Below are 10,503 nucleotides of genomic sequence, written 5' to 3' on the forward strand. Positions count from 1 at the left end.
CCGGATGCCTACACCATGATGGACATTATTACATATTTTTCGGTCTAAATTGACATTATTGCATCTTTTACATTCTGTCTACATTCTGTCTATATTGTTGTTGTTGTCATGGTGACCGGTGTCGGCCAGAGGAGGATGGGTTCCCCCCCTGAGTCTTGGTTCCTCTCAAGGTTTCTTCCTCATGCAAAAAACTAGGGAGTTTTTCCTTGCCACTGTCGCCTTTGGCTTGTTCACTGGGGGCTAGGACTCGGCACTTGTAAAGCTGCTTTGTGACAACAACTGTTGTAAAAAGCGCTATATAAATAAAATTTGATTGATTGATTGATTGATTGATTGATCCACTCTACACAGATCCATACTGCACAGATCCACACTACACAGATCCATACTGCACAGATCCACACTACACAGATCCACACTGCACAGATCCACACTGCACAGATCCACTCTACACAGATCCATACTGCACAGATCCACACTACACAGATCCATACTGCTCAGATCCACACTACACAGATCCACACTACACAGATCCACACTGCACAGATCCACACTGCACAGATCCACACTGCACAGAGCCACACTGCACAGATCCATACTGCACAGATCCACACTGCACAGATCCACACTACACAGATCCACACTACACAGATCCACTCTGCTCTAGAGTCCTGCACGGGTCCGATTTTTGAGACCCGTACCCACCCATATCTGCAGAGTACAGCACCCACCCGCCCGCGAACCCGTGGCTATTTCAAAGTTAAATCCGTAGCCTACCCGCCCGGACCCGTTAATATTCTACCCGTTACCCACCCGTGCCCGTGAAAAATCACACAAATCGAAAGTATTCCTATAGAGCACTTTATTTTTCAATGCGCCTCTGAAAAAACGTCAGTACAACACAAAATAAAATATAAAATATAAAATTAGCAACTGCAAAACGAGAGGGAACAAATGCCAGTATAACAACTAAATAAAATCGCATAGGTTCACAAATCTATCCTAGGTTACTGCGCAGGAACAGTAGGCCTATATCGTCCACAGTCCCAGGTTTGAGCTGCGTTCTGCGCTCTTGGATCACAAATCCTAAACGCCAAGTTCTTTCCCGTCATTTTTCCTTGTTCTAGCACGGCCACCCATTTGCTTTGTAACCAAGAAGCAAACTACAATAAATGCCCGGTACTGCGTTATAACCAGCCTCTGCTCATGTTTCCGCTGGAAAAGAACCGAAGTTTGGGTATTACCCCAGAACGGGTGAAGAGTAAAGTTCAGCCCGCTCTGGCCAACGGAGCTACGGTATAAGTAAGCTCCCCTGAGCTTCGCCACCACCATCGGGAGGCACTAATCAGGCAAAATGTAACACTATGTTCATTACGTAGCAAATAAAAGCCTACTAAAAATGACCACTTATTTAACTTACCCGCCCGCATACCCACCCGTATTTTAACTTACCCGCCCGCATACCCACCCGTAAAATTTCGGTATGTGTAAAACCCACCCGTTTCAGCATCTATTTGCCCGTACCCGTGGGTACCCGCGGGTACCCGACCCGGTGCAGGACTCTACTCTGCCAGCTGCTTCACTATTCTCTGCTCTTATTCCATCATTTTTCATGATTTGTTTAAATGAGTTTGTTGACGTGCACATTGTTCACATTTGAGATTAATTAGGCCATGATCTAAAAACAGAATTAACCTGAAACAATACATTAATAGTTTAGCTTGGCCCTTGGACCAAAGCTAAAGACATGTAATCATTTATGAGAACTGTAGTTAGAACTTCATCATTCCCAACCAATGCCCTGCAAAAATAAACCTACTTAGAAACTCATTCATTTTTATTTTTGGTTTGACAATTTCGCTGCCAGAGGGGGTCATTCTCATTTAATCCCCTATTAGAAATGATTTTCCAGTGTGTGTACCTGTGTAATAGGGCAGAGCTACATCATCCACTACTCCTGCTTTGTTATACAAATGTTAGACATTTGAAGAAGACGAGTGTATTCATATGTGTGTGTGTGTGTGTGTGTGTGTGTGTGTGTGTGTGTTTATGTGCAGAACACATCTGTGTATACCACACATTCATGAACATTAGCCATATAATACTAACTTAAGGGTGTTATATGCTCTCATTGATTCTAACAAGTAGAGTTTACACAGTCAGGGCAGTGGGAGTGGCTGTAAACACATGTACAGCACCACCCGGTGGTCTTCTGCTGCTATGACTGCTTGCAGGCCATCACTGTAGATATGGGTTAGCCGATCCCTGTCAAGTGCCTGTGTGCTGTATTTAGAGAATGTCCTGAAGGAAAACTGTGCCACTCCGTGATCGGAAACAAACTGACTTAATTAAAGTTTCCTCCATGGCCAATCTGTCATTGCCGCGGCTAATGTTTTAGCGTTTGCGCTATGATTAAAGAGCCCTTGGCGCTCGCGTGTACCACACTGAAGGTTCGTTTAACCTCCCCATTCCGGAGAATTCTCCAGGCATGAGGCAAAGCATTCAGCTGTCAGACAGGGGCCACTTGGACTTTTACTGACTGCTCTTGCTACTAATGTATCTGTGTTTTGCCTGCCACGAGTCATCATAATTAAAGACATGCAGCTTCCCAAACCCACATTAATCAGGCTTTAGACAGACTTTGAAGCGCTAATGTAAAACAGCCATGGTAAAGACTGCTTCTCTGCGTTTATTGTGTCTGTACAAATTGTGGCGTGAGTTTCACTGGGGTGCTCCGTTTGCTCCCCAGGACACAGGGATGGCGGTCAGAGACGGACCTGGGGGACGAGAGGGATGAGGGGGGGACTGAGATATGCTGTGGTCTGCTGGGGCTGCTATGGTTGTTTCAGCCCAGACAAAACAAAAAGCTGACTAGCTGGTATTGGCCCCCATGAGCAAATCACTACCCTTCCCTTCAACACCACCCCTCTCTGACTGTTGCCCCTTCAACACCCCCCACTCTGACTGTTACCCCCTCACCACCCCACTCTGACTGTTACCCCCTCACCACCCCACTCTGACTGTTGCCCCTTCAACACACCCCACTCTGACTGTTGCCCCTTCAACACCCCCCTCTCTGACTGTTACCCCCTCAACACACCCCAATCTGACTGTTGCCCCTTCAACACACCCACTCTGACTGTTACCCCCTCAACACACCCCATTCTGACTGTTGCCCCTTCAACACCCCCCTCTCTGACTGTTACCCCCTCAACACACCCCAATCTGACTGTTGCCCCTTCAACACACCCACTCTGACTGTTGCCCCTTCAACACACCCCACTCTGACTGTTGCCCCTTCAACACCCCCCCTCTCTGACTGTTACCCCCTCAACACACCCCAATCTGACTGTTGCCCCTTCAACACACCCACTCTGACTGTTACCCCCTCAACACACCCCAATCTGACTGTTGCCCCTTCAACACACCCACTCTGACTGTTGCCCCCTCAACACACCCCAATCTGACTGTTGCCCCTTCAACACACCCACTCTGTTACCCCTTCAACACACCCCGTTCTGACTGTTGCCCCTTCAACACCCCCACTCTGACTGTTGCCCCTTCAACACACCCCACTCTGACTGTTGCCCCTTCAACACCCCCACTCTGACAAGTTGTCACTTGTAGCCCTATGAAAAGATATCCTTCACATATAGCATACAGTCATTCATACTTAAGCACATGAACTAGAAAAGAAGGTACTAGAAGGGAAGTGTGTGAGGGTCCAGGGCAGTGATTCAGCACCTGAGATTGACTAGTTGATTATTCGATATGCTGGAATTTTGTGAATCTTTTCTGCTTTGTGAATGAAAAATGTAAAAATGTATTCAAAACTTTGTATTTGTAGAAGCTCAAAAGTTTTCATTTTGAGTGTTTCTGCTGTCCCAGTGAAGGTCTGATTAATCTCCGATGGGATCAGTGCTGCTGGGCTTTAGAGAAACGTGAGGAGAATGCTGAGAATTTGTAAAATAGCTGAAACGTGTCTGCAGATTCAAGACTGAAGTAACATCTGACAGGTTGGCATGAAAAACAACAGAGATGGAGAGAGAGAGAGAGAGAGAGAGAGAGAGAGAGAGAGAGAGAGAGAGAGAGAGAGAGAGAAGGGTGGGAGAACCAAAGGCATTTGAGGTCTATCAAACAGGAGGCAGAGGAATCCCACACGGTAACCACACATCATCTATTGCCAATAAAAAGCATTTTTTACTGCATTACTGGACTGAAGTCTCATAAATACCCATCTGTACTGGACCTTCCATTATGAAGGAATTTAATTTTTATTTCCTCTGCGTAATGAAGATCTGGACCAGACCGGACCAGAACAGAGCAGAGCAGACCAGAACTGAACAATACACCCAGAAACACCCCGGTGTACAGACTTCTCCAGCTGGGTGTAGGGAAGAAAAAGTGTGTGCCTCAAGGGTGCTAGATGTGAACAAATGAGTTTAGACACACCAAGACACACCAGCACTCGTCGTCTCACTCCACAACACACACCAGCACTGTCGTCTCACTCCACTACACACACCTGCACTCGTCGTGTCACTCCACTACACACACCTGCACTCGTCGTCTCACTCCACAACACACACCTGCACTCGTCGTCTCACTCCACTACACACACCAGCACTCGTCGTCTCACTCCACTACACACACCAGCACTGTCGTCTCACTCCACTACACACACCAACACTGTCGTCTTACTCCACTACACACCGTCTTACTCCACTACACACACCAGCACTGTCGTCTCACTCCACTACACACACCAACACTGTTGTCTCACTCCACTACACACACCAGCACTGTCGTCTCACTCCACTACACACACCAGCACTGTCGTCTCACTCCACTACACACACCAACACTGTCGTCTCACTCCACTAAACACACCAGCACTGTCGTCTCACTCCACTACACACACCAACACTGTCGTCTTACTCCACTACACACACCAGCACTGTCGTCTCACTCCACTACACACACCTGCACTGTCGTCTCACTCCACTACACACACCAACACTGTCGTCTCACTCCACTACACACACCAGCACTGTCGTGTCACTCCACTACACACACCAGCACTGTCGTCTCACTCCACTACACACACCAGCACTGTTGTCTCACTCCGAGCTCTTGACAAATTTGTTTGATCTTCTTTCTGAGTGAGTAAAATGGAGAAAAAGAGCCAATGAGAGTTTGAGAGCTCATGTACACTAAAGGAGGAAATGATGGTGGGGAAGGTGGAGTTGTCTGCTGACAGCTGTGGGTGTTTATTTGTAGAAGAACTACTGTTGAAGGAATCTGTGGTCTGTCTGCATGGCTGACAGGTGAGCTCACTGCCCGTCCCGGGCAACGCTAGACACAGCCACAAGGAAGCACTGTGAATCTCTCTCTCTCTCCCTCTCTCACTCTCTCTGTTTCCTGTCTTTGCTGGCTCGCACAATATTTTTTTTGGTAGTCAAAACAGAATTACAATGGTTTGTTATCTTTAAATTAGCTCTGAAACAAGCACCAGGTTTGATATCCCAGACTCTCTGGAAATCGTGCTCTCTGAATCCTCACATTATCAGGGTCAAGTGTGCTTTCAGAATGTCTTTTTTCTTTAATAAGAAAGATATTTCCAGATTCCAATGTCCTATACTGAATCTGGCCAGTAAATGATATCTGCTTTTCTGGACCACATCCATCCCACTAGTACACGTTGTCCTTCTCATGATGTATTTTCATACAATATGCAATTTCCTCCCAAGAGTTCAGTACTGAACTTGGTCTACAAAAACATCCTTTATTGATTTATTTGTTGGTTTATTGGGCAAAACATTAGTGCACACATCTGTATGTACAGTACACAAACCTGACTACAGCACACAGATTTGTATCTACAGTACACACACGTGTATCTAGAGCACACAGACCTGTCAACAGGACACAAACCTGATTACAGCACAGGCATGTGTCTACAGCACACATACCTGTATCTAGAGCAGAGGCCTATATCTTCAGCACACAGACCTGTGTCTAGTGCACAGAGACCTGTTGCTCTTATGGACTGAGTAGATGTACAGTGCAGTTTTATTAGGTTCAAAGGTTTATTTGTTCGTCACAGCTCAGACATACAAGCTTAAGCCTTACGTAATGTCTGCATATATTTGCAGATTGATTCATGCATATTTATGCATATTTATGCAACACATCCACACGCTCAGATCAAAAACGAGCCATTTCAGAAGATTGGAGGGCTGAGGTGATCCTGAGCAGGAGACAGGGGTCAGCCTCACACGGGGGTCAGCCTCACACAGGGGTCAGCCTCACACGGGGGTCAGCCTCACACGGGGAGATATGTTAAAGTACTTAAAGGAGATTCTGTGGGTTCCTTTTGCTTTGGACAAACGTAGTAATCAACCCTCTGCTCTTCTGAATCTCTGTTTTCCTACACACAAAGCGTCATTGACATCATTCACAGAACCTGTGGTGATATTATCGTCCTCTCATCTGAATCTGAACATCAGCTCACGCAAAGTTCATGCGGTGCTACAGTCATTTTTTCCAAGCACACACACAGCTGGACGTGTTACTGTCACTGTTAATGAGACTGCAGAGACGCTGGTGAATTATGATTAAGGACACGGGTTACCCTGGACAAGCTTATACTGATCATTCTGATTCTTCTTTTTTCGCTCTATTAATCTTATTGAGAAACCAGCATCAAATTCAGCAAGCTTTTGAGAAAATAATCCCTCAATGAAGGTAATTTCAGATTTTAAACAATAGTGCCACCTGCTGGTATGTCTGTGTGTTATATGATAAAAATAGGCAGTGCTCTATCTACAATTTAAAATCAGACATTAAAACATAATTGATTGGTAATCATACTAATAATTTTAATACTGATAAAGCTTGTAAACATTGTCATGTAATTACACAAACATGATAATATGCTATTAATATAACATAAATATGCTATTAATGTTTTGAACAAGGACCCAAAACATTTAGTTAGTTGAATGAGTTGGATTTTAAGCTTAGTCAATATTACAGTATCCACACTGGTATACATATGTTTATTTGTGTAGTACATTATAAATAATCATCTGGTTGCCCTAGAAATCACGTCAGTCAAAACTCGAAATACTAGTTAGGTTACTAAGAAGCATTTCAGTTCACCATTTTCTCATTGACACGCCAGAGCTCAAACACGACCATGTAAACATGTCTGAAAACACCAGCTCTTCAGATGATTTCAAAATCTCAGTGTCATGGATCCTATCAATATTTAACATGGTTTAAATAAATAAATAAAAAAGCCTTGTTTACTAACAACACATCAAATATGTGTTACGCAATGCCACGTTAGACCATAATAATGTTTGATGTTTTGGTATTTCTTCCACTCATAATCAGGACGGTCGAGAGAGTGGGAATCAACAAATGAGCATGAGTGATATGATGCTACAAAAATCTGATCAGACCATCAGACCATCAAACCATCTTGCATTCTCATCATTTTGATGAATTTGATATTTATCTTATCACTATGCATCACTTACCTCATCACTCTGCATAATTAACCTCATCACTCTGCATCATCTGCACATTTACGTCCATAAACAAGAAAAGGAACTTTTAGACACGTAGAAAGTCTTCGCGTCGTTTTGTTGTGTTGACCTCAGTCGTGGGTCTCGGCCCGTCCACCTCGTCCGGCACTCTGGTCTTTTGTGGGTGCAAGAGGCCGTAATACAGAATAAGAAGTTGCAGGCCTAGAGTGTTGGCAATTAATATGACAGCAGTCATGGGCAAAAAGAAGTCTGTTTGCTCCTCACAGGGCTTGAAGAGGAAGAGGAGGATGGGGGCAGAGAGGTTCTGCAGGGTGGTGAGGACGTAATACACACTCATCACTCTCTTCGTGCCTTGTCCTTTCACATTGAAGAAGGTGAAAATGAGAATGAAGCCAATAACGGCTCGATAGACCTCCTCCAGGTGACGGGAGGTGCAGAAGGAGGTCTTCACCACGTGGGCCCAGACAAATCCCACCAACCAGATGAAGGCGAACGCCACAACGCTGAAGGGACTGAGCAGGATGAGCAGGCTGAGACTCAGGATCCGCGCAGAAATGGTCAGGATCTTGTAGAGCAGGTACACGATTGTGGGAATCCCGCCAGGAATCTCGCTGATCCCAGGGAGGGATCTGCGGAAACAGCGCCAGAAATCCACCGTGGTCCAGGCGATGTTGAGGAAGGAGACGACCATGCTGATATCTAGAAAACAAATATTGCCTTAGTGTGTTCTCTTATGATTAACGAGCATAATGACGTATTGTTTACAATTCTGTCACTGCCGGTTCCAGCCCTAATGTATCCCAGAAATGGCAGTGAACAGGACATGGCAGTGAACACACGGTGCCCTTTAGACCAGTGGGGCTGTGGGATTACTCACATTGTAGAGTAGAGCGGTGCTGGTGCTCTAACATGATATAGAGCTGCAGAAGAAGCTGAGGGACACTCTCCAGAAAGGTCTCGAACAGACGGAGCATGCTCAGATCAGTGGCCAAGCCAAAGAGCTCTGTCTGGTTCTGTGATGACTCGTTCTGCCAAACGGTCCTAAAACTCTTCTTCAGCAACTCATAGTACCTAAACAAGGAGTCAGGGTCACGTTAGGTCTCTCTCTCTCTCCCCTCATCTCTCTCTGCCCTCATCTCTCTCTCCTAATAACCTTATCTAGTCTGTGAATGTGATGAGGAAGCCATTCCTCCCATTCAACGTCTTTATCAACAAACAGCACGCATGCAAGAGAATGCAAACCCGTCGTGGTGGAAAACAAAGAGTCCCACATCTGAGCTCGTGCGTTCATCTATATGAGGAACTGTACCATCTAGCGCAGCAGCAGGAACGGCCGTCTTGTGTCGTACCTTTTAAAGAAGCCCATCTGCAGCAGGTGTACCAGCACCAAACGGATTTTGCACCTGCATGTCAGGTCCCTGTTGTTGGAGTCTGAGTCGTCCATATACCACACATAGCTGAAGGTTTGACAGCACAGAGATCCGGTGAGGATAAACAAGAGTGTCAGTGCGAACCAAGTGCCATAGCCGGCCAGGAAGTACTGCACACACAGCAGCAGGTCTGAGGCGATGTCCGCCACAGAAAACAGCAGTCCGAGAACAGTGCAGACCCATCGGAAACGAGTAAACCTGCAACCAGTAGTCATGGTGGGTGAGGAGTATCAGCAGAGACGACTGGAGTGAAGAGAAGCCAGGTGTGTGTGAATTTCCATGTCCTAGTGCGTATCCTCAGTGGCTGTCCTGGAGTGGGTGGCTATTTTCAGCAGTTCAGCCCCAAATCCATGGAGCACACCTAAACAGAGGCCACACCAGAACGCCATTTAGATTACACAGGTTTAAAATGGATCCCTGTGACACTTCGTCTGGGACCGTGTGCTGTGACTACACGCTCGTGTCTAAGACGTCTTTGCGCCAGCAGTAAAGGTTATGCTGGTTATGCATATAAATATCAGGAATTAGCAATCAGTAACCATACAGTCCAAAGTTGAGTGTATATCATAAATGAGGCTAAATGTTTTAGAGCAGTTATGAATGTCGTGAGTTAGTAAGGGAGAAAGGACCTCTATTACTTTTTCAGTTCACTGTAAGGACCTTTCTCACACTGCAACCTGACATTAGTACAATTACTAATCGATGTACAATCAATGTAAAAATCTAATCTAAACTCATTTATGTGTGATCATCTTTCAGAAGGATTTCTGGGGATCTGAACCATCTACAGAGCACCGGAGGTGTCTTACCTGGTCCCACTGAGATCCAGTCAGAAGTGAGATCCTCATCTGCAGTGCGTGGAGTTTCAGTGCTTATGTGTGAGAACCTGTGTCTCTTTCTCAGAACTCAGCTGACTGTCACTCCCTTCCCTGTCTTAATCTCCACAGGACGTCATGAGCGCTCGGTCACACCTACACACACTCGAGAGGCTTCCCTCCACCTCCACGCACGCTGTGAGAAATAAGGAACAGGTTAGCCCGTAAAGTATCAGACATTTCCACAGCTATCCACAGCTTCTCATTAAACGTAGGATGATCAGGAGAAGAAGGAGAAGTAGCAGGACACGTTGCGTGGAGCATTTTCATTCATTCTTGCTCTGATTTAAGGAAGTAAGAATGATCACATATCAGGAGCCCGCTTCCTCAAACGCTCCACCTGACACCCGCCCTGCCGGCCGCCGTACTCGGCCCTGTGCTGATCCGCGTGTGCTGATCCGCGCGTGCTTCACTTCAACGGCATTCCAGTAGCACAAATGCCGAACTGCCACATATGAGAGGTAACCGTAGTGACGCAACACTGAAATGATCTAACGTTTATCTTATCTAACCACTGTGGTGTGGTTTTTCTATCATTGCTCAAACATCACACCAGTGTCTTGGGTCAGGCTTGGTGGTCTGATCAGGACACAGAGTCGTGATTCCACTGAGAGTCGTCAGAAGTCATTCAAACATTCACGT

The 10,503-nt window shown here is 45.8% G+C and overlaps 1 protein-coding gene across 1 annotated transcript; it reads right to left on the reverse strand.

Annotated features, from left to right (window-relative positions):
• Window positions 1-5,808: 5,808 nt before the first annotated feature.
• Window positions 5,809-10,179, reverse strand: xkr9 (XK, Kell blood group complex subunit-related family, member 9). The gene is made up of 4 exons (XM_077012875.1): window positions 9,796-10,179; window positions 8,906-9,347; window positions 8,434-8,627; window positions 5,809-8,255 (listed from the first exon to the last, which is right to left on the reverse strand). Exons 2-4 carry the CDS (start codon window positions 9,199-9,201, stop codon window positions 7,624-7,626), a joined length of 1,122 nt encoding a protein of 373 aa, XP_076868990.1. The 5' UTR covers window positions 9,202-9,347; window positions 9,796-10,179; the 3' UTR covers window positions 5,809-7,623.
• Window positions 10,180-10,503: the final 324 nt, after the last annotated feature.

This window comes from Brachyhypopomus gauderio, chromosome 7, assembly GCF_052324685.1.
Source record: "Brachyhypopomus gauderio isolate BG-103 chromosome 7, BGAUD_0.2, whole genome shotgun sequence".
NCBI lineage: Eukaryota > Metazoa > Chordata > Actinopteri > Gymnotiformes > Hypopomidae > Brachyhypopomus > Brachyhypopomus gauderio.